The sequence below is a fragment of the Sarcophilus harrisii genome, chromosome 2 (assembly GCF_902635505.1).
Source record: "Sarcophilus harrisii chromosome 2, mSarHar1.11, whole genome shotgun sequence".
NCBI lineage: Eukaryota > Metazoa > Chordata > Mammalia > Dasyuromorphia > Dasyuridae > Sarcophilus > Sarcophilus harrisii.
Window position 1 is genome coordinate 304,234,804 of NC_045427.1, and position 26,173 is coordinate 304,260,976.

Below are 26,173 nucleotides of genomic sequence, written 5' to 3' on the forward strand. Positions count from 1 at the left end.
AGCTGGGTTAATTTTCCAAGGGCCAAATACCTCCACAGACAAGAACTGAGATAGAGATCCTGTGTGGCATAAAATTTAGGCAATCTTGATTAGGCCCTAATTCATCCTTGCTTAAATATTTCAGGGAAGTCAAGCTAATTCTATCATTGACTTGGAAGTTTTCAGGTATCTTTAGGATTCCTGAGAGCTGACTCTGGAAATGACCTAGTATACCAACAGTCCTGGGAAACAAGGGTTATGTGGAATCAAGTTAAAACCTCCAGCCCCCTAGAATTGTTTTAGATAAGAATGGGACTAGTTTCCAGGGATAAAAGCAGAGTAAAGCAGTAAAGTTCTATATTCAGAATTTCTCCTTACAGCAAACTATTTAAGATATTTATTTCAAATATTAAGTGATATTTATAAGTTTTAAGGATCTACAATTTCATTTCATCTTTTTAAAAAAGCTAATTTAATCTACAATACTTCTACAATAGTGGTGGTCTTCCAGAGTAGGCATGAAAAAATTCATTCCTTTTGCAGCAAGCTTGGTGAATGAATTTCTCTGAATTTAGCTAGGCAAAAAACATAAGTTATGTTTTAAGGCCCATACATTTTTGCCTAGTCAGAGAGTCTGTGTGCTGCTGGCATAGCCTTGAAGAACCTGAGCATAGGTAGATTTTTTGAAACAAGCTACTTAAGTAGCAAATCTAACACTAATATAATTATAATAATTAGGTATTAAAACTGTGCTCAAGCGCTAGTCAGTTTTCTGAAACTCAGAATATATTAGGAATGATTATAGGTTGCTGGGCAGAGAACAGATAGGAGGAGAGATACACTGGAATCACTAAAGGAAAAGTTTATTAGGATTACATGATCACTTTTCATAGTTTCATTATATTTACCACCATTTTCAATCTCTATATGAGGTAAATAGAAGTAAAGTTAGGTATTACATTTTTGATACCTGGATATTTTGAATATGGGGGAAAGTAGTAAATCTGCATAATCTATAAGCTACTAATGTTATGGTCTAAATTTCTCCATGAACTTTATATCTGGTACTACTTCCCTCCCCTTTAGAATTATTTAAAATGATACTTCTATCTACTTAATTAATACATTAAACTGACACTTAAGGATTTTGTTCACTTCATTACAAATTTTTTAAAAATCCATGTATACATATGTGTATATGTATGCATATATATATATGCTTACATATTTATTTATATGAAAAGATACTATCATTGATGAGCTACCTATTCTAGAAGAAAGTTTTCATGATAAAATAATATAAGTATTGTTATGACAAGGAAAAAGTACCAAAAGTTAATATAATAACATTAATAACAAGCAAGGATCAAACAATATAAATTAATACTCTCACACAGAAAGAAACTTGCCCAACAATATCAGAGATTTACTTTCATCTGGTTTAATCTGAAATTACCTAGAATTCAAAGATAAGTCTACTTCTATAGGTGGAGAGGATTTAACACAATTTAGGGAAATCATCTCTCTTCACAGGCTTACTGAAAGAGCTAATACTTCTACACTTTCTCTGCCTTTCATTCTTCCAATAGAACTCAAAACTGAGTCCCACACCATTTAACATACCTGTTTACTGGTGGGCTAGTCCTGCTTTCAGAGACTTGAGGGTCTGAATGTGCCGACCATGTTGGACCTCCAGGACTGTGCACTGGACGAAGGATAGGGGGAGTGGTAGCACCTGTTCGATTTGTGACTCCACTTGCCAAATTCAGGTTTGTTACCTAAAAATGAAAACAGGGAAAACAAAAACACTCAAGCTACAAAGTTTAAGAAAGTACCACACATGCAGGTGAAACCTTGATGGCTGCAAGGTAGTGTAGTAGGCTGAGCTAAATAAATCTCAAAACTAGAAAATATGAGTTCAAATTCTGCCTCAGATACTTAGGATTTGTGTCACTCTGGGCAAATCACTTTAATCTTTCAGCCTCAAGTTGTCTCACTTATAGAATGAAGATGATAAAAGACATACACACACACACACATAAGTATATATGTGTGTGTATCATATGATGCTTTATAAACCTTAAAATGCTACATAATCCTAGCTGTTATTATTATTGTTGTTCTTACTAACTAAATAACTGGTAGAAACCAGCCAGCATGAATAAAATCAGTGTCAAGACAAAAGTTCCTAAAAGCAGCAAGAGGTACAGAATAGAATTTGAGAAGTATCAATAAGTCAAAATAACTGATTAAACATCTATTATTATTTTTCTTTTGCTTATTTTCACTTAATAGTATTTTATTTTTCCAATTTTTGTATTTTTGTAAGATTTTGACTTCCAAACTTTTTTCTCCCTTTCCTTCCCTTCCCATTCCCAAAGACAGCAAGTAATTTGATATAGATCATACATGTACAATCATTTTATTTTTTAAAATAATAGCTTTCTATTTTCAAAATACAGGCAAAGTTTTCAACATTTACCTCTGCAAAACCTTGTTCCAAATTTTTCTCTTTACTTTCCCCTATTCCCTCCCCTAAACAGCAAGCAAACCAATATATGTTAAAACCATACAATAATTTCAAATGTATTTCCATATTAGTCATATAGGGAAAGAAAAGTCAGAACAAAAGGGAAAACCCATGAGAAAGAAAAAACCAAAACAACAAAAAGGTAAAAATAGAATGCTTCAATATATACTCAGTCTCCATAGTTCTTTGTCTGGATTGGGATGATATTCTCCACTCCAAGGCTATTGGACTTGTCTTGGATTATTGTATTGTTGAGAAGAGCTAAGTTGTATTGTAGTTGATCACCACACAATCTTGCTGTTACTGTACACAGTGTTCTCCTGGTTCTGCTCACTTCACTTAGCATCAGTTCATGTAAGTCTTTCCAGGCTTTTCTGAAATCAGCCTGCTCATCATTTTTAAATAGAGCAATAATATTCCATTACATTCATATACCATACCTTATTCAATCAGCCATTCCCCAGCTGATGGACATCCACTCAATTTCCAATTCCTTGCCACCACAAAAAGAACTTAAGCAACTATTATTATGAAGCAAAAAGCAGCATGGTATTGTGGTTCGAGAACTGGCCTTAAAGCCAGCAAGACCCAGGTTCAAGAGCTGCCTGTGATACTAGCTGTGTGACTCTCTGTGGTCACTCAACCCCTGAGTGCTTTAGACCTGGACTTGGGTTTATTAATCTCTCTTCGCTCATGATCGCTTTTTGTTTATGCAATCACATCCTGAATCTGAACCAAGGGTATTTCTGGTAGCATTTGTGCATGTTCAGGGAAAAGTGCACATGTGCATTTGGAATCAAGATTGCAGTGAAGTCAAACAATACAGTACAGATAAGCTCTACCAGAAACTTTAGATTTGTTATATACTTGCTTTTGAATTAATCTGATTGTTGTATTCAGAAATCTTTTACTGTTGCCCCCTCCTCCACCACTGTTTTGATCACCACATTCAATGAACCCCTCATGGCAGGTTGCAACCCACAGTTTAAAAAGCTTTGCTAGAAAGTGTTGACATGTCTCGATAGAGGAAATTTCCTACTCAGGAGTTCTCCATATCAGTGAAATACAGTTCTATTTCCTCTCTCTCATATACTATACTAGGTGCTATTGGGTTGAGGGAAGGAAATACAAAGAAGATAAAAGAGATTCCCTATAAGGGATATTACTGTCATATGCATGTCAATGGATGACTTGTAAGGTTTTTTTTGGATGAGACTCATGACTCTCCATGTAGAGCTTTCTCCATGAGAGTTCTACCAATGTAGACCAGAATCTTATCAATGATAGTTTTAGAGTTGCCTTGGAAAAGTTAAGTGATTTTCATGCGTCAGTAACTTTCAGAGGCAAGTCCTTAAATTAATCTTCCTGATTCATCAGCCATCTCTCTACTACAGCTTGCTGCCAATTAATTCATCATGATAAGTACCAAATTAGAAGCAACAAAATAAAGTGCTAAAGAAGTTTTCATGCTAAGGGGAAAATCACTTTGGGTCAAGAGAATAAGGAATTCAAGACTAAAATAGAGTTGGATAAAGTTGGATGGATAAAGTTTGGACAGAAGAAGAAAGTAATGTAGGAAAAAGGAATAAAGGTAATGAGAAAGGCATTGAATAAGGCATACATTTTTCAGACATGGCCAAAGAGATGATTTGTTTTGTTTGATAATACCTGTCCATTTACTGGAGGGAGAGAGAGAGTAATCATTTATAGGTAGTGAAAGGGATACCAAATGAAAAAGAAAATATTATCAACAAAAGATATTTTTAATGCTTGAAAGAAAATTGAGAATTTCAGAAAGAGATATGAATAAAGCAATTTTTCTGACTACACTGTTAAATTTAATATACTTTTTAAAAGTACTAAGAAATTCACAATTTCATATGCAATCTTAAATTTTGTTTTTCTTCATATACTGATACTGAAATAAATGTGTATGGCTTTAATGACTGTGAAGTTCATAATAAAAAATATAGGTACAGAGGTAAGCACATTTGAAGAACAACTTATAGACAAGTTTGGAATAAATAAAAAGTTCATCTAGGTGAGTACTAAAAGATAAAAATAGAAATCTAGATTGGATTTGCTTTATGGAGGACCATGAATATAAGGTTAAGGAATTTTCACTTTGTGTAAGCAACAGTGAGACAAATTTTTCTGAGAAGAGAAATAATGTGAATCTCAGTTCTATTATTTACTATTCACTGTCTCTGAACCTTAGTTTCTTCATCTGTAATATGAGTTTCTTCATCTGACTAGATGCTGCCTCAAGTTTCTAAATCCTCCAGTCTTATAATGAAAGCAAAATTTTAGGAAGATGATTATTGGAAGATTGTAAAGAATGGTTTAGGAGCAAGAAACATGAAATAACAGGGAGGTTATTTTAGTATGAGATTCAAACCTGAGGTAATGATAGTTATATCAAGGATGTTGAGAGCATGAAAAAAAAGACAGACAAGTATGGAAAATTTTCAAAATAAAAGTAAAATAATTTGGTGACTGAAAGCATATGGGGATTAAGGGCATATAAAGACATGGGAGATGATTATTTTAAGGCTGAATGATAAAAGGCAATAGTAACATATTTACTAGAAAAAGCTGTCAGGAGGAGAAGCTGGTTTAAAAATTCCAACATGTTTTCCTTTATGTAAGTAAGTCTGTTGTAAATTTTTTAAGTTATAAAGTAAAAAGGAAATTTCTGAAATAGGAAGTAGAATCTTAGAAAAGGAAAGGACCTTTGAGATCCTTTAGCCATAGGATCACAGATTTAGAAAGCTGGAAAAGTGGCCTAAATAGAAGCCCATCTGTTACAATTCCCTCATTTTACAGAGGAAGAAACTATTAAATCTAAGAAATCAAAATCACCTAGGCAGCGTCTGAGTTAAGATTTGGACATAGGCCTTCCGACTCCAATTAACAGCATTTTTTCCTTCTCTACCATATTACTTCTCTTACTTCAATTGTCTCATTTTGTAGATAAACCCAGAGATTTGCCCAAAGTTTCCCATCTGATTGGTTATAGAATCAAAGCTAAAATTCAGGTTTCTGGATATCTCTTTGCCTTCAAAGATAGAAAGTTAAAAGATAAAATGAAAGCTATAAAAAAAAGAGAAGATGATCTATATTCAAAGAAGTGAACCATAAAAAGGTTTTTTGGTCTTCTTCACTGTAAATAATTAACATTTTGTTTATAAACAGAAAGCAACTCTGTAGATTCAGAAGCAACAGAAATTTCTGAAATTGCCAATGACGAATAAAATAGTTTATGCTTTGGCTGCATTGATTGGATTAAAAGTGTGAAGAGCCAATTCTTGTGACTCTGGATAATACAATTTAGAGACAGAAAAAAAAAATTAACAATCTTCTAAAAGGCAGAAAATTATGCTGGATTTGCAATGAAAAAGGAACAGAGTTCAAATTTTAACTGTGACATTTATTGTCTATGTGAACAAGGGCAATTCACTTAATAATAGCTAATAATTATATTATTATTTATCCCTCTGAACTTTAGTTTACTTTCTTATAAAATGGGGATACCAATTCATGTAGATATGCAGTAGAATTACCATAGAAACAAAGGAGGGTACTTTTAGGATCCAAATCTAAAATTTCACCCTTTTTTTTCCTAAAATGATTTAATTTTAGTTATTCTAAACTTAACACCCTCAAAATAAATCAACAGAGAAAAAGTGTGTTGTACTATATATGAGGCAATGAATCTCCATTACATATCTATTTTTAATGTATTTACCTAAATTCAATACTAGGCTCAAAACCTTATATGTTTACCTGTAAACCAGTTTGTTCTTTTTTATGTATTTAAAATTTTTTCTTGACACTTTATATTTTGGGAACATCTCTATCAGTACTGCATTTACATTTCATTTTCTCTCTCAAAATTAAAAATTTTTTTTTCCCTTCTAACAAGTTAATATAAATAAGGAAAACAAATCCACAAATAGGTCTGGTTTAAAAAAAAAGTTCATTTCATTCTGTTTCTCTAAATCATCATCTCTCTAAAAAGATGTAGAAAACATTCAATATTCAACAACAGTCTCTAGGACTATGATTGATCACACTGAATTCAATTCTTAATTTTTAAAAATTCCTTTCCTTACAATCTTGTAATCATCATGTAAACTGTACTGATTCTGTTCACTTCATAGTGCATCGGTTCATAGAAGCACTATTGGGTTTCTCCAGATTCCCTTCTTTCATCATTTCTGATGAAGCAATTATATATTTTTGTTTTCTTCAGTCTTTTCATTTGTGTCTGACTCTTCATGACACAGCTTAATAAAAGTCTGAAGCCAAATTTGAACTCAGGAAGGTTAGTCTTCTTAACTCCCAGCCCAGTACTCTATCCATTGTGCCCCCTAGCTTCCCTTATATTTTGAGACATTCACAAATAATTGGCTATACCATTTGCTTCCAGTTTTTCACTACAAAAAAAATGAAGCTATGAATACTTTTGTACATTTGGGTCTTTCCCCTCTTTTATTTCTTTGAGGCAATAATTGTAGTCTGGACAAGAAGAGAGAAGTACCAGTGGAGTGGAAGCAGAACTCATTATGATCATAAAACTTTAATAGTTGGGAATCTCAATATGCTCCTTTCAAACTTAACAAAAGTTAAACAAGAAAGAAGGACCTGATTAGAATTTTAGAATAGTTCGATATGATAAATCTGTGATGGCTACTGAATGGGAATGGAAAGGAATATACATGTTTTTCAGCTATGCACTGCACTTATACAAAAATTGACCATATGGTGGGGTCTAAAATGCCAGAAGAAGAAATATTAAATACATTCCTTATTTTCTACAATGCAGGAAAACCATTAGTTAATGAAGTGTTTTTTAAACACCTATTACGTATTAGGAGCTGTGCTAGGTGTTAAGAGATCACAGAATGTAAAATCATTTGAGCACTTAAAATTGAAAGCTTCTTCTAACCCTTCCTTTATATTTGCATCTTCTTTCAATGGACTCCAATTATCAAATTGTAAAAAAGTTCTATTTATTTTTCCTTTATTTTCCAATTCATCTTTTTATATATATAATAATAATTTTTTTATTTTTCCAAATACATGCAAAGATAATTTTCAACATTCATCCCTGCAAAACCTTGCGTTCCAAATTTCTCTCCTTCTCTTCCTTCCCCTTCCTTATACAGCAAGCAATCCAATGTAGGTTAAACATATGCAAATCTTCTAAACATATTTCCACATTTGTTATGCTGTGTAAGAAAAATCAGACCAAAAGGGGGGAAAAATAAGAAAAAAGCAAAAAACAACTACAAAGGTGAAAATATTATCCTTTGATCCATATTCAGTCTCTATTGTTGAATGTGGATGGCTCTTTCCATCTACAAGTCTATTGGAATTGCCTTGAATCATCCAATTCATCTTTGACACTATTGCCAAATTAATTTTGCTCATGTCAAAATGTGGTTATTTTCCTCTTCAGTGTTAAATTCTTGTATACCTCTACTGACTACTAAGTAAAGTTCAAACTCCTTTGCCTAGTCAGAAGCAATTAGAAAATTTTTTCTTTAGAAGCTAGATTCCCCTAGAACTGATTCTGGCCCACATAAGTTCAGAACTGAGGAATCCTTAGTAGGACAAGACTTGCTCCAGTTTCCTTTAGACAGGATTGGTCTAATGTTGCAATTAAATAGAACTCATTGATTTGAAAATTCCTGTCAATAATGCACATCACAATGTACATTTACGTGTTCATTCGGCATTCCTCTTATCCACATATTCCCTTAAATTTGACACAGAGGGTTCACCCAATACATAAGAGCTTTTCATTGATATCTTAGAGAATCATAGAAGTACTTAGTGGAACATTCCGACTGAATATCCATCATTCTTTGTCCTTATATGAGCTATCAATATTTACCTTGTATTATACAATTCCTTTATGAGAGTTCCTTTTTGTTTATAGACAGTTATCTGTACATATCCAAGGTCTTTCCATTGCTTTTATATGAATTTTTAATTCTTGCCTTGCTGTCCTAAAGCAACATTAGTAGAATGCTGGTATTTTAAAAGATGGACCTTTGTTTTCATTGGTAATTAAAGGATATTTAAAGCTTTCCAAAAGCAATTATTCCACAATCTTCCTCTTGTTCAAATGCCTACCCAACTTGTTGTCCATATGTACTATCTCAAATATATGGATATACACTAATGGACAGACTATAAGTTACCCATCCAAATATAATCTGGGCAATAAGATATACTTCATTCATTTGATCTTTCCTGTGTAGATGATAAGGATTCTTCCAAGGGATTCTGTGGCACAATATCATGAAGGCAAGGTGATGGTTAAATGATCAGAATACTAGATATGGAGTCAGGAACACTTGATACCAAAACTTGACCTATTAGCTGTGTGACCCTGGGAAAATCACTTACCCTCTCTTTGCAGACCTTAAAGTGCTATATAAACTTCAGCTATTATCATCATCTGCAAATTTGGAGAGCCTAACATTCCACAAGGGATATCTCTTCATCTTGGTCTCTGTGTGTGAGCAACTTTATGACACTGATAACTTTGTTGAGCATACATTTCTCTATTTTATACTTATCCAATGTTTATGATCAGATGATTATTGAACGAGTTTATTTCTATAGTTATATCTTTCAAAGAATTCTAAACTTTACTTTTTGGGAATACAATTTTATTTTTTCCAATTACATTTAAAGATAGTTTTCAACATTCAATTTTTATAAAATTTTGAATTTCAATATTTTTTCCCTCCCTCCTTCTGAGCTCCCCTCCCCAAGATGAAAAGCAATAGGTTATACATGTGCACTCAAACATGCATACATTACTCATGTGGTGAAAGAAGAAATAGAACAAGAGGGAAAAGCCATGAAAGACAAAAACTACAACAAATAAAGTAGAAATAGTGTGCTTTTTTATATGCATTCAGATTCCATTGTTCTTTCTCTGGATGTGGATAGCATTTTATGAGTCTTTTGAAACTGTCTTGAATCATTGTGTTGCTGAGAAGAGCTAAATCTATCATAGTTGATCATTGCACAATGTTGTCATGATTACTATCTGCATCACTCTCCAGGTTCTGATCACTTTACTCAGCATCATGTTCATGGAGGTCTTTCCAGGTTTTTCTGAAATAGGCTGAGTGATTTTAATATATAGATTGGAAAAAAAAAATGTTGTAAAAAAAGTCTTCAATGGGTTGTTTTACTCTACCAAATCAAATGCTTTTTTTTCCCCCTTTGGCAAAAGGTAGTTTTATTTAGGGGAATAGGTTGCAAACAAAATGAAGGGATATAATAAGACACCAGGAATGGTAAATATGAAATAAGAGTGGGAGAGCAAATGGAACTCAATGGAACTCATAAGTACCCAGTAGAAAGGGAGCATGAGGTTGGGGCATACTCTTAGTTGGCAGGGCTAAATCCTGCAAGGGGCTTAGCACCTTAAAAAAGTTAGTTAGCTGTAAGAATGTGGGGTTGAGAAGCATAGTGGAGTTAGGAGATAGATGGCATGGGGGAAGGGGTGTGGTACGGGAAATAACACCATGAGGCAGAGTGCCTGTGGCAGGCTGACCCAAAGGAAGGTAGCAGCCATGGGATGGCCCACAAGTAGGCTTTATAGGGAAAATTTAACCTCAGGGACATGACTGGAATTTCAACAGAGGGTGGGTCTCAGGAGTTTGACATAACTTGTATTTCAGACTGAATTACCTTTAGAGGGTAGGACCAAGGAACTAAACTGATCTCCATTATCAGAGCCTTCTTCCTGCTTATCTAAGGGATTATTTTTTTTTCAATTCCTCTGCTAATCACACTGAGCACTGAAGACCTCATCATTTCTCCACTCTTTTAATTTATTAAAGCAATCTTTTGAAAAATGATTTAGGAGTCCCTAAACAGAAGGGGGTCTATCAAACCAAAGCTGAAACTTTAACCTTAGGGGCCAAATCCTGGGACACTTGTTAACTAATGTCCAGAAACTGGAAGCAAAAAACAGTGGTCTATGAGGTTGGAGTGTTATAGAGATAAAATAAAGCCAAAGTTAGTAATGTCACGGGGACACAACAGCAGAGAATAAGGCAAAGTCAGTTAACACCTTACTGGGGACCACTCAAACACTGGGTGGCATTTTGTTGGGGTCATTCACCCCAAACAGTCAGTTTCCTTTCAAACAAATGGGGCCCAAAGTCCTTTGGAATATGGGGGAATGATCTCATCTTCTGAAACTACTTCTTGCTGGGAATGGACATAGAACTCATTCAAATGCTTTTTCAAAATCACCAAACAATAAGAACAGTACTAATTTAAAAATCTACATTTTTCCATAGCTTGTAAAATGAAAAAGATAATAGTCCATTGCAGGATACAGATTGTGAAAGCCTGCCAATTCTCCATTAATATGCTCATCAAGGAAGCCCTTCATTAATATATAAATGATTCATTAGTATATTTTATTAGTAAATAAATGGGCAAAATGGGCATATAATTTGGTAGTTATTACTGTTCTCATTTTCCTATTCTGGATACTGTACCTTTAAAAAGGTACAAAATTAACACAATTCTGAAGTACCATTACATACCTCTCAAATTGGCTAACATGACAGGCAAAGATAAAGATAAATGTTGGAAGGGATGTGGGAAAACTGGAAAACTAATCCACTGTTGGTGGAGTTGTGAACTGATCCAACCATTCTGGAGAGCAATTTAGAATTAGAGTATGGTTGTAATGGTAATTCAAAGGACTACCAAACCATGCATACCCTTTGATCCAGAAGTGTCTCTACTAGGTCTGTATCCCAAAGAGATCATAAAAAAGGGGAAAGGTCTCACATGTACAAAAATGTTTGTGGCAGCCCTTTTTGTAGTGGCAATAAATTAGAAACTGAATGGATGCCCATTAGTCAGAGAATGGCTGAATAAGTTATGGTATATGAATGTGATAGAATATTATTTTTCTATAAGAAACAATCTGCAGAATGATTTTAAGTTCTAGAGAGACTTACATGAACTGACACTAAGTGAGTAAAGCCTAAAATAAAGAACACTGTACACAGCAACAAGAAGATTATGTGATGATCAGCTATGAAGGACTTGGCTCTTTTCAACAATGAAGTGATTCAGGCTAATTCCAACAGACTTGTGATGGAGAGAACCATCTGCATCCAGAGAAAGGACTGTGGGGACTGAAGATGGATCTCAACATAGTATTTTCACCTTTTTTGTTGTTTGCTTGCTTTTTTTTTTCTCATTTTTAAATTTTTTGATCTGACTTTCCTTTTGCAGCATTTGCAGCATGATAAATGTGGAAATGAGTTTAGAAGAATTGCATATGTTTAACCTATACTGAATTACTTGCTATTTAGGGAGAATGGGAAAGAGGGAAAAAAATTATGAAACACAAAGTTTTGCAAGGATGAATGCTGAAAACTATCTTTGCATGTATTTTGAAAATAAAAAACAATTATTAATTTTTTAAAGTGCATTACCTTTTTCATGTCTTTAGTAGTTACCTTCTCATCTGTATTTTCCTTATGTAATCAACGAAAGTGTCACCTTTTGATATATTCCCTCTACATATATTTGTTCCAATTCAGCTCTGTTCTCAGTTTTGTTCTCTTTAGTGTTATAGTATGTCTGGGACTGTGATATTAAGACTAAAAGTATGATTGTTGTACTGTTTTGGGGACATAAAGTAGTTTGTTATAAGTTATAATAAAATAAAGTTATAATGACTTCAAAATGCATTTTATATTCTTCTTCTATTTGTACATATTCCATCTTTGTTGGTGGTGTTCTTGGAATGTCTTTGTTTGGATGCTTACCAAGTTTCTTTTAAGCTTCTTCTGCTCTCCATTGCTTCTTTATGCTTTATGAAACAATACTGCTAATAACCACTCATCACTTTTCTGTTTAGATTTTATAAATTAGTTTATATTCTAACCCAATGTTGTCTCTGGCAGTCATCTCTTTATGGTTAAGTCAGATGCCTACTAACTAAGGTATTTTCTGGGCTTTTTTGGTTTCCCTTTTGTGGTAATTTACATTGATTTAGCATCTTCATAAAATCATTATAATTGGTGTGAATGTTATTTTGGTAGTCCTTTAAAGACAAATTCAAATGCCACCTCCTCCCGGAAGCCTTCCTTGATGCTTTATCTCTCCCCACCCTGCACACAAAAAATTCAGTAATGACTTACCCATCATTTTGAACACAGTGAATGCATTTATCATATAGTGCTGTGAGTTATATTTTTCCAAGTACATTTCTTATCTCCCTATTATACTGTAAGCTCTATTAAGGAGAGAGATGATACTTTATCTATACTTTATTTTCCTCCAGCATGTAACACAAAGATCTACCACAGTAAGTTCTTCATAAATGTTTGTTAAACTGAATCAAATATATTTTATAAATGAGGAAACTGAGGCTCAGAGAAATTAAATAATATTTACTGTCATAAGGTTATTAAGTGCTAAAGCTACTAATTGAACCTGTCTTATGATTTTTAGGCCAGTTCTCTTTCTGTAATTTTTCAGTAAACACATGACAACTTCTGGTTTCTTCTGTGACTTAGTGGTTGCTTCTGATGTACCTAACTACCTTCTACATAGTTCAAAAGACCTCCTTATCCACTTCTCACCTATATTATCAGGAAAACAAAAGAAAGTATAAAGCTTCATAGTGGAGATAAAGCCATTTCCTCTACAAGGCTGTATTATCAATGTTGCTTTCTCAGGATATCATTATACATTACTCAAGCCTCAGTAAAATGAAGCAAATTAATGACCCAAATCTTCCTCAATTTCAGATAACTGGGAAAAAGAGAATTGCCTACAGGCCAACCTTGATGTTTAGGCCAATCAGAAAAATGTTACTGGACAAAATGAAACTAACAATGAAAACACATATGTGAGGAAGACATGGTGCTTCTACAGCAACTCTGATACCTTGTGCAATATCAACCGAGCCACTCCCTTCACAACTCTGGGCACACGAAGGGAAGTTTTGCTGTTTTCCTTGCTTGGTCTGCCAAATAAGAAACCCCTAGCATATAATTAGGAAAAGTTGTGGAAAGAATTGGTATAAAAATTAGCCTCAAGTGTGAGAAAGAATTTAAGCTTTTTACAATTTAAAATTTGCCACTTAGGAATGCTTCTCCCAAAAGACCTTATTCCTATGATACTAAGTGTCTTGTTACATTATTTTACCTAAAGTCAAATTATCAAGGAGCCAATTAATGTTATTAGGTTGGCTATATCTGTAATAATTTTTAAAGATTCTCTAAATGAGTGGGAACTTTGAAAAATGAACAAAATTGGAATGCTCTTGGTGAGGGAAAGTTATGCAATCATATACAATAACAAAGCAACGGGAATGATCTAGCAGATTTTTTTTTCAAGATTCCTTTTCTCACTAGTATTTGGAAGCTTAAAGGTTAGCATATATAATGAGTAAAGGTTTTTTTTTTTTTTTTAATATATGAAAGTGAGTATTAAACACCAAAGGATTCTAACTCATTAGAATAGTAATGATGATTTTTAAAATTAGGAATATAAGCTTAAAAATAAGCAGCGTTTATGTAGTTAGGCAAGTGAATATGTTTATGGTAAATTTGGTCAAATAATCCTCCTAATTACCATCTTAACCTTAGTGCCTATTAGCCAGATGTTCCACCATATTTTCTTATTATTTTCCTGTAATTATCCTGTAGCCATTTATCCAGACATTCAACTATCCTTTCCCTTTATGTGTCTATTACCATGACCTTATTTCATTTTTCTTCTAGAATCAAAATAGTGCTTATTTTAGAGCAAGTCTTCTGAGTAAGGCAGGTGAGCAAATATCTGAATGTGTGGGATAAGGACACATTTCATGAATTCCATCTAGACAGGTGTTTAAGTTATAGCAGGATTAAATGTAGGTAATGGATTGAAAAAGAGGGAAAGAAACAGAGAGGAGGCCAATTTCTGGCCCAGCCCAAGTGTTACTGCTTGTTACTGCTACTTGCTAAAAGTAGTACTGCTGCCAATTTTCTTACTTAACTATGATTGTTTTGTTCTGATCGAGTCACTGATATACCTACAACCCATGCAATTTTAATATCCAAAAGGCTTTGTGTTACTGTTGCTGTTGTGGTTTTAAATGGTGGGCTATGTGATAAGAAATCCATATATATGGCCTAAATAAACTAATATAATTAAAACATTAAGCTTCAACTAAAATTATTAACTGCTCAAAGTTTGCTAGTATCTTATCCAGGTAATGGTAGAAAGAAGGTAGTGAAGCATAACTAGCTTACGGATTCATGTGTGGTAGTAGTTAATTAGCTTAATCCCCCTTTTCTGAAAATTTTAGTGTCAGTCATACCAGAATACAATGGGTTTTATCTGGCCTCAAGACCCCATGTTAGATGCCCACATCTTATTTAACTTCTACCATTCTAGTTCCCTGGGTTGGATAATAAATTACAATACTGAATGTTCAAAATCAATCTGAATCTTAAGGCATAGGTCTGACCATGTTACTCCCTTGCTCAGTGTCTCTATTACTCTAGCATAATATATAAACCCCTAAGCTTGGTATTTTCTAGCTCCAACCTATATCTCCAGTTTTATATAATATTACCTCCTTTGAGAAACACTACGATCCAACCAAAAAGGCCTATTGTTTCGAAAACTGATAATCTCTACTACCTCCATGAATTGCACGAGTCATTTTCCATGCCTGAAATGCATTCTATTCCTTCATCCCTCCCTGAGGCTTAATCCACATGCCCAATTCTTCACAAAGCATTCCCTAATCTCTCCTCATATAATTTCCCCAATTACTTTGTTTTTACTTACTTCTATAGAGCATATGCTCATGGATTTCAAGTTGAAGGGAACCATTTCAGAAAGGAGAAACCTGAAGCCTAGAAATGGCAAATGACTTGTCCAAGGTCACCAGGTATAAGCAGCAGCAGAACATGTGTTCAAAGAGAAATCTTCTGACTCTCAATCCTGTGCTCTTTGCCTTACAGCAGGATGTTTTTATCTTTCTGTGTGGGCCACAGATTTCTTTGGTAACCAGACTATGACAATGAACTCCTTTTCAGAATGATGTTTTAAAATGGATAAAATAAAATACACAGGATATGAAAAGAAACCAATTATAATGAAATCAAGATGAAATATATTTATGAACCCTCAAAAGGGAGGAGTGGTTAAGACTTCCACTTAAGAACCCCTGTACTCCATTATTTGCAAAAAGATCTTTACAAAAGAGAATAGTAACTATTTCATTCTTATGTTGGTATCTCCTGGGCCTAGCATATATAATGTTTAATAAATATTTGTTGAATTCACTATTTTGAAACATTCATTTATCAGATAAATATGTATAGAATATCTACCATGTACAAGGCTCTAGATGAGATAAATGAAAAAAGACAAAGTCCTTGTACCAAAGGACTGGCAAAAGAAGGTAATACTTGAAGCAATTTAAATTTAAACATTTAGTAAGCACTTATTGTTCACATTTATCTGAAAGGAACCGTAAAAAAAAATTTTAAGACTATGATTGGTTCTACTATGAATTATGTTAAATAACCTTAATGCAGTGAAGGCATTCTTTGCCCTCCCCCCCCCCCTTACTAAATGATCTAATCCAAACCTTTTTTTGTTCCTTTCAGCTCACTTCTTTCCCTTCCTTATTTCATATCACTTACCTATTCGGTTCCACTATCTTCTTCACTCCAGTCCCTATTAAAGAGGTGGATTTTATCCTTGCCAAGGCAAATCCTTTGACATGCTTTTGTGATTTCATCCCTTCCAGTCTTCACTAGCAGTTTGCTCACTTTTAATCTGATCTTAATCTCTCCATATACACTGACGTCTCCTCTTGTTGTTTTATAAAACTACTACGTCTTCCCCATCTTTAAAAAATCCCTCACTTGATTTAAACATCCCTGCTACCTTTTGTCCAACAACTCCTCTTCTGGGGTATTCTCTTAAGAAATTAATCTACTTCTAAACTCTCAATAATTTGGCTTCCTACATCATTATCACGGAAACTACTCTCTCCAAAGTTACCAGTGACCATAATTCTGAAATCCAATATTTTTACACTTTTTACTGTTCTTAATCTTTCTGCAATCTCAAGATCCTCTGGATATAATCTCTTCTCTAGGGTTTTCATGACATTGCCTCTCCTGCTTCTCATCCTGCTTTAAGCTGCTCTTTTGCTGGGTCATCCAGGGTCAGGTTCTACTAATCTATCTCCTAAGGCTCTGAAAATTGGAATTCTTTTCTTTCCCCTCTATATCTGAGAATCTTAAACATTTTTTTTATCATAGAATCCTTTTGTCAGTCTGTTAAAGCCTATGGAGTTATTCTAAGAAAAATGTTTTTCAATACACAAAATAAAAAACAAAGCCAATTATATTGAAATAGAATTACCAAAAATATATTTTTCAATAAGTTTGCAGACTCCAGGTTAAGCTTGCTTTACATTACCTTGCTTAGCAATCTTATTAATTCTCCTGGGTTCAATTAGCAGAGATCCAGTACCAAAATTCACAACTGATTTTTGGAAATCTTTAATTGGATGTTCCATAAGCAACTCAAACTCAACAAGTCTAAAAAGAACATTATCTTTCTCCCAAATCATCATTCTTCCCTACTTTGGTGTTATTACCATCATACTCACAAGTCAATCAGGAATTCATCAACCTTGATGTAATCCTGAACTTCTCACTTTTACTCCACATATCCAATCTCTTAGGAAACCCTTTTCTACTTTCACAAAATCTCTCATGTGTCCTCTTCTCTGCAATTTTATAATCACTACCTAATATATGTCTTTTATCACCTTTGACCTGACCAACTGCAATAGATTTTTAAATGGTTTCTGTGTTTCAAGTCTTTTACCAATGCAATCTATTGTCCACTAAACTTCCAAAATTATTTTCCTCAAGCAAAAGTAGAACCAAGTCATAACCTCCTTCCCTTCACTCAATGAAAACTAGTGGTTCTCTATTATATCCAGGATCAAATGTAAAATCCTCTCTGTCATTTAGAGATGTTTGCAATCTTGTCCCTTCTTCCCTTTCCAGTCTTTTCATGCTCTTTTCTCCTCTCCTCAAATACAAAATGATTCAGCTACACAGTACTTTACACAGGGTACTTCATCTTCCACCTCTGTAGCTTTGTACTAGCTGTCACATTTATTTGGAAAGCTATCTCTCCCCAAACCCTTTTACCTCTGCCTTCTTGCCTATCTTTCTTCAATACTCAGCTCATGAAACCAGCAAAGATGCTTAAGGAGAAGGAAGCAACACTATTCAGCCCTCTTCTACAGTAATTTCCACAAAAGAAAAGCACCCAAATAAGCAGTGATTTTAAAAATGTAGAGAAAACAATGGGTCATCTTTTTCAGCCTAAGATCATGAATTCAGTCCATAAGTAAATAACCAGGGAATTAAGACTTGGATCAGGTGTGGATCTGCAATACTGTCACTCTAACTCAGAGAAGGATCTTCAATTTAGCAACATGAGTGAGTAAGAGAATAAGAATGTAACCAGGATGGGCCTACAATTGTGTATCATACAAATGTATGTGAAGACTACAGACTTCAGACCAGGAATGAGACTACGTCTCTGTTATTATCAACCTGAGACTCTCCAATTAGCAAATGCTGGTGGGAATAACCATGGTGTAATGGAGGTCTAGTAAGAAGAAAGTCTCAGACAAAACTGGAGGTTTCAAGGGCCCACAAAACTCAGAGCAGGAGAATAGCAATCAAACCATATCTTAGAACAGACTGGTTAGGGATCACTGAAAGTTACAACTTCCTAATTTGAGTTATGCCTGAGATCCATGAAGAATATAATATATACATAATACAGAAAAAATACAGTGACAGCACTCGAGATAATTTAGGATAAGCTCTCATAAGACAATATTCTTCTCAGAAGTATGCAGAGCTTGGCCCTAAAACAAAAATCTCAATTTACGAAGTATGGCAAAACAGACAAACATGCAAACAAAAATCTGAAAATTATAAGCTATTATGGAACAAGGATACCAAGACAAACCAAAAGAGAATAATTTTAAAACATCTGCAAGCAAAGCCTCAAAAAAAACCAAAACTTGAACAAAAGCTCAACCAGAATTCCCAGAAGAAATTATTTTAAAGGAAGAACTTTTATAAGGCTTAAAATATAAATGGATGAGAACTCTACAAGAAAGAATTGAAAATGAAATGAGACTGTGGGAAAAAAGATTTGAAAGAAGAATTAAAAGTTTAGTAGAAGTTACAAAATCTTTTCTAAGTAACAGACTTCCTAGAAAATTAAAATCAATTAAACAATTAAAACAGAACAAACACTAAAACAAAATCAAAAGTCTATAAAGTAGAAATTAAATAACTCATTAAAAAAAATTAACCTGTAAATTATCTGGAAAGATCATTTAAGAATCATTAAACAATCTGAGAGGGGTGTGTGTGTGTGTGTGTGTGTGTGTGTAGAGAGAGAGAGAAGAAGGGAAGGAAGAAGGAAGAGGGAGGAGAGTTAAAGGGAGAGGGAAAGGGAAAGGGAAAAAAAGGGGAGGAGAGAGAAAGAGGGAGAAGGAGGGAAAGGAAGGGAGAAGGAGTGAAAGACAGCTAGACAGACTGTAGATTTCAAGAATTCTTAAAGGAAAACTGCCCTGATTTATTAGAATCAAAGTCCTAAGACTAATACAAAGAAACCACCGGGCACTATCTGAAAAAAATTCTAAAATGAAAATTTCCATCAACAAAATCCAAAATCCAGAGATTCTAGGTCAAAGGAAAAGTACTACAGTCAAAAAGTCAAAAAAAAGATCAAATAATAAGAAGCTAAAGTAAGGATCCCACAAGATTTGGCAGTTATCACAGTAAGGAGTATAGAGTTCAGAATATGCTACTCTCCAAACCAACAGATACAGATTTATAACTAGCAGAGGGGACAGGCAGTGAAAATGAAGTCAGGAGATGGAATGTTTTATGTGAAGAATGGCAAAGAGGCCAGTGTTGCTGGATCATTTGAATGATCAGGGAGGGGAATAATGTGTAAGAAATATAGATAGGTAGGAAGGGGACAAGTTATGAAGGGCTATAAAAGCCAAACAAATTTTTTTATATTTTATTCTGGTAGTAACAGAGAACCACTGAATAGGTAGGAGTGTCATGGTCAGAACTGCACTTTAGACAGAACAATTTGACATCCAAATGGAGAGCTAGGGGAATCCAACAGAAAGTGGTTGAAGTAGTACAGGCAGCAGGTATAAGGTCTTCACATACATACAAACAAAAATTGTTTGAAGAAATATATGCAACTCAATAAGAAAATAGGAAGGAAATGTGGAAAAAATTGGGAGAAGAGCAAAAGTAGATTCAGGGAAGGCAAAAGTTTAAAGCAAAACAAACTCTAACTGGACTTCTGGCTAAGATGGCAGAGAGGACACACACATCTACTTAAGCTCCGTGTTTTCTCTCAGAATAATTTATTTCATGACAAGCCTCAAAATTAATGCTTGAAAACACACAAATAATTACCAAGAGAAGATATTCTCGAAATTTGCCAGGAAAGGTCTGTTTTTGCTCAAGCGAGGGGACGGTTAGATTGGGCACATCCTGAAGGCAGGCAGCAGCAGCGAGAGCACAGCAGGCAGCTCACAGCTGAGCAAACCGGAGGCAGGTGGGATGTGAACTCAGCCATTTCTGTGGAGAGAGCTTTAACACAGTGTTGGCTACTTTGCCCTGGCAGCAAGTCAGTAGATAAGCAGAGAAGCTAAAAACACCGGGGGTGAAAACTATAACCCCAAAAAGCTAGGATCTCTTCAGACCTGGCCATACTTACTGAGAGTGTCTCAGCATGCTCTCAGAATCTTAGGGCACAGAAAACAGCCATTGCTGTCCTGCTAGTGCCTTGCTGCTGCCCCCTGCAGTCTGTAGAGGAAGTTCGATAACCCCCCCCCTGATCCCCCGAAAAAAAAATAGACCATTTGTTTTTCTTGTTAGTTTGTTTTCTTTGACTCATCTTTGACAAAATGAGCAAAAAATTAAAGCGCACTCTAACTACTGATAGCTTCTATATGAATAGAGAGCAGACTTTAAACCCTGAGGAGACTAAAAACAGACTGTCTTCAGATGAATCTTCAAAGGGGCATATGATCTGGTCCTCAACACAGATGACTCTCATAGAAGAAATTAAAAAGAAAAAAAAATTTAAAAGCTCACAAGAGAGCTAGAAGAAAAATGGGAAAAAGAAAGGGAAGCTTGGCAAGAGAGTCTGGAGAAATTGTCCCACTCATTTAAAGATACAGTGGATAAAGAAATCAAATCATTGAAAAATAGAATTAGTGAACTGGAAAAAGAAAATAGCTCTCTAAAAAATAAAATTGGCGAAATGGAAAAGAATTCCATAGAACAAAACAACTCACTTAAAAACTCAATTGGACTATTAGGAAAAGATATTTTTAAAAAGTGAGTGAAGAAAATACTTCATTGAAAATCAGAATCGAACAAATGGAATTGAATGACTCGAGAAGACACCAAGAATCAGTCAAGCAAAACCAAAAAAATGAAACAACAGAAAAAAATGTCAAATACCTTCTTGGGGAAAACAACAGACCTGGAAAACAGATCTAGGAGAGACAATCTGAGAATTATTAGACTCCCTGAAAAATATGATGAAAAAAAAGAATCTGGACACTATTTTCCAGGAAATTTTCAAAGAGAACTGCCCAGAAGTTATAGAAATAGAGGGTAAAATAGAAATTGAAAGAATACATCGATGACCTACTGAAAGGGACCCTAAAATCAAAACACCAAGAAATATAGTGGCGAATTCCAGAACTATCAGACATAGAAAAAAATATTTCAAGCTGCTAGAAAAAAATCAATTCAAATATAGAGGAGCCACAATAAGAATTACCCAGGATCTAGCAGCATCCACATTAAAGGATCGAAGGGCCTGGAATATGATATTCTGAAAAGCTAAGGAACTTGGTATGTAGGCAAAAATAACTTATCCAGCCAAAATGAGCATCTTTTTCCAGGGAAGAAAATGGAAATTCAATGAAATAAGTGAATTTCATCTATTTTTGATGAAAAAACCAGAACTAAAAAAAAAAGTTTTTTCTACAAATATAGAACTCAAGAGAAACCTGAAAAGGTAAAAAGAAATCTTGGGAACTATATTTCTGCTAAAAAGATATATGAAGAACACATGTATACTTTATCCTAGAATCTAGAAGTGGAAAGGAAATTGTACCCGAAAAGGGTAAAGTGGGGGTACTACATCTCACGAAGAGGCAAAGGAAACCTATTATGTCTGAGAGAAAGAATGGAGGGGGATGAACATAGTGTGTATCTTACTGCCATCAGAATTAGCTTAAAGAGAAAAATAATAGACATATTTAGTTTATGGTGAAACTTCTCCCACCTCATTGAAAAGAGGGAGGGGAAAAGTGAAAGGGGAAGGAGTAAGTTAAGTGGAAGGGAATACAGAAACTGTGAGGAAAAGGAGTAAGATAGGGGGAGGAACTATAAGGTGGGGGAAAGGATACTAAAAAGGGAGGGCTGAGAGAAGCAAGTGGTACTCACAAGTTTAATACTGGGGAGGGGGATAAGGGGGAAGGAAAGGAAAAAAGCATAAGCAGGGGTTAACAAGATAGCAAGTAATACAGAATTTGTAATTTTAACCATAAATGTGAATGGGGTAAACTCCTCCATAAAGAGGAAGAGGTTAGCAGACTGGATTAAAAGCCAAAATTCTACAATATGTTGTTTACAGGAAATACACCTGAAGCAGGGCGATACATACAAAGTAAAGATAAAAGGTTGGAGCAGAATCTACTATGCTTCAGGTGAAGTAAAAAAAAGCAGGGGTAGCCATCCTCATCTCAGATCAAGCAAAAGCAAAAACTGATCTAATTAAGAGAGATAAGGAAGAGCTTGCTATCTTGCTAAAGGGTAGCATAGATAATGAAGCAATATCAATATTAAACATATATGCACAAAGTGGTGTAGCATCTAAATTCTTAAAAGAGAAATTAAGAGAGCTGCAAGAAGAAATAGACAGCAAAACTATAATAGTGGGAGATCTCAACCTTGTACTCTCAGAATTAGATAAATTAAACCACAAAATAAATAAGAAAGAAGACAAAGAGGTAAATAGGATACTAGAAAAGTTAGATATGATAGATCTTTGGAGAAAACTAAATGGAGACAGAAAGGAGTACATTTTCCATGAAACCTATAAAAAAATTGACCATATATTAGAACATAAAAACCTCAAACTCAAATGCAATAAGGCAGAAATGGTAAATGCATCCTTTTCAGACCATGATGCAATGAAAATTACACTCAATAAAAAGCCAGGGGAAAATAGACCAAAAAATAATTGGAAACTAAATAATCTCATACTAAAGAATGATTGGGTGAAACAGCAAATCATAGACATAATAAATTCACTCAAGAAAATGACAATAAAGAAACATCATACCAAAAGGTGTGGGATGCAGCCAAAGCAGTAATAAGAGGAAATTTCATAGCTCTAGAGGCCTACTTGCATAAAATAGAGAAAGAGAAGGTTAATGAATTGGGCTCACAATTAAAAATGCTGGAAAAGGAATGAATTAAAAACCCCCAGTCAAACACTAAACTTGAAATTCTAAAAATAAAAGGAGAGATCAATAAAATTGAAAGGAAAAAACATTGAATTAATTAATAAAACTAAGAGTTGGTTCTATGAAAAAACCAACAAAATAGACAAACCCTTAGTAAATCTGATTAAAAAAAGGAAAGAGGAAAATCAAATTGTTAGTCTTAAAAATGATAAGGGAGAACTCGCCACTAATGAAGAGGAAATTAGAGCAATAATTAGGGGTTACTTTGCCCAACTTTATGGCAATAAATTCGATAACTTAAATGAAATGGAGGAATACCTACAAAAATAAAGATTACGCAGATTAACAGAAGAGGAAATAAATTACTTAAATAGTCCCATTTTAGAAAAGAAATAGAACAAGCTATTAATCAACTCCCTAAGAAAAAATCCCCAGGATCAGATGGATTTACATGTGAATTCTACCAAACATTTAAAAAACAATTAACTCCAATAATATATGAACTATTTGAAAAAATAGGGAGTGAAGGACTCCCACCAAATCCCTTTTATGACACAGACATGGTACTGATACCTAAACCAGGTAGGTCAAAAACAGAGAAAGAAAATTATAGACCAATCTCCCTAATGAATATTGATGCTAAAATCTTAAATAAAATATTAGCAAAAAGATTACAGAAAATCATCTCCAGGATAATACACTATGACCAAGTAGGATTTATACCAGGAATGCAGAATTGGTTCAATATCAGGAAAACTATTAGCATAATTGACTATATCAATAACCAAATTAACAAAAACAATATGGTCATCTCAATAGGTGCAGAAAAAGCATTTGATAAAATCCAACATCCATTCCTAATAAAAACACTTGAGAGGATAGGAATAAATGGTTTTTTCCTTAAAATAGTCAGGTGCATATATTTAAGTCAGTAAGCATCATATGTAATGAGGAAAAACTGGAACCTTTCCCAGTAAGATCAGGAGTGAAACAAGGTTGCCTACTATCACCATTATTATTCAATATTGTATTAGAAACTCTAGCCTTGGCAATAAGAGTCAAGAAAGAGGTTAAAGGAATTAGAGTAGGTAATGAGGAAACCAAACTATCACTCTTTGCAGATGATATGATGGTATACTTAGAGAATCCAGGGATTCTAAAAAAGCTAGTAGAAATAATTCATAATTTTAGCAAAGTTGCAGGATACAAAATAAAACCACATAAATCCTCAGCATTTTTATACATCACCAACAAAATCCAACAGCAAGAGATACAAAGAGAAATTCCATTCAAAATAACTGTTGATAGCATAAAATATTTGGGAATCTATCTACCAAAGCAAAGTCAAGAATTATATGAGCAAAATTACAAAACAGTTTCCATACAAATAAAGTCAGATTTAAATAAGTGGAAAAATATTAAGTGCTCTTGGATAGGCCAAGCGAATATAATAAAGATGACAATACTCACTAAACTAATCTATTTATTTAGTGCCATACCAATCAGAATCCCAAGAAACTATTTTAATGACCTAGAAAAAATAACAACAAAATTCATATGGAAAAACAAAAGGCTCAGAATTTCAAGGGAACTAATGAAAATAAACAATCAAATGAAGGTGGCCTCACTGTACCTGATCTAAAATTGTATTAGAAAGCAGCAGTCACCAAAACCATTTGGTATTGGCTAAGAAACAGATTAGTTGATCAGTGGAATAGGTTAGGTTCACAAGACAAAATAGTCAATAACTATAGCAGTGTAGTGTTTGACAAACCCAAAGATTTCAACTTTTGGGATAAGAATTCATTATTTGACAAAAACTGCTGGGAAAACTGCAAATTAGTATGGCAGAAATTAGGCATGGACCCACACTTAACACCGTATACCAAGATAAGATCAAAATGGGTCCATGATTTAGGCATAAAGAATGAGATCATAAATAAATTAAAGGAACATAGGATAGTTTACCTCAGACTTGTGGAGGAGGAAGGAATTTGTGACCAAAGAAGAACTAGAGATCATTTTATTGATCATAAAATAGAAAATTTTCATTACATCAAATTAAAAAGCCTTTGTACAAACAAAACTAATGCAAACAAAATTAGAAGGAAAGCAACAAACTGGGAAAACATTTTCACAGTTAAAGGTTCTGATAAAGGCCTCAATTATAAAATATATAAAGAATTGTCTCTAATTTATAAGAAATCAAGCCATTCTCCAATTGATAAATCATTTATCCCCTTCAACATTCATCATTATTTTTTCCTGTCATCTTAGCCAATCTGACAGGTGTGTAGTGGTATCTCAGAGTTGTCTTAATTTGTATTTCTCTCATCAATAGTGATTTGGAACACTCTTTCATATAAGTGGAGATAGTTTCAATTTTATCATCTGAAATTGTTCATATCCTTTAACTATTTATCCATTGGAGAATGGCTTGATTTCTTATAGAGTCAATTCTCTATATTTTTTGGAAATGAGGTCTTTATCAGAACCTCTGACTGTAAAAATGTTATCCCAGTTTAGTGCTTCCCTTCTAATCTTATCTGCATTAGTTTTGTTTGTACAAAGGCTTTTTAAACTTTTCAATTTGATATAATCAAAATTTTCTATTTTGTGATCAATGATAAATGATCAAAAAATATGAACAATTTTCAGATGATGAAATTGAAACTATTTCCACTCATATGAGTGTTCCAAATCACTATTGATCAGAGAAATCCAAATTGAGACAACTCTGAGATACCACTACACACCTGTCAGATTGGTTAAGATGACAGGAAAAAATAATGATGAATGTTGGAGGGGACGCGGGAAAACTGGGACATTGCTGCATTGTTAGTGGAGTTGTGAATGAATCCAACCATTCTGGAGAGCAATCTGGAATTATGCCCCAAAAGTTATCAAACTGTGCATATCTTTTGATCCAGCAATGTTACTACTGGGCTTATAAAGAAATACTAAAGAAGGGAAAGGGACCTCTATGTGCCAAAATGTTTGTGGCAGCCCTCTTTATA

The 26,173-nt window shown here is 34.1% G+C and overlaps 1 protein-coding gene across 23 annotated transcripts in view; it reads right to left on the bottom strand.

Annotated features, from left to right (window-relative positions):
- TTLL5 (tubulin tyrosine ligase like 5) overlaps positions 1-26,173 on the bottom strand; it is a 374,113-nt gene that overhangs the window by 141,872 nt on the left and 206,068 nt on the right. For all 23 annotated transcript variants that reach the window (XR_004231997.1, XR_004231998.1, XM_031952493.1 and 20 more), the window contains one exon: positions 1,603-1,757. Coding sequence is in view for 21 of the 23 variants with exons in the window: in XM_031952493.1 (XP_031808353.1) it covers positions 1,603-1,757 (155 nt within the window). In the remaining 2 variants the exon portion in view is untranslated. The remainder of the gene's footprint in view (positions 1-1,602; positions 1,758-26,173) is intronic.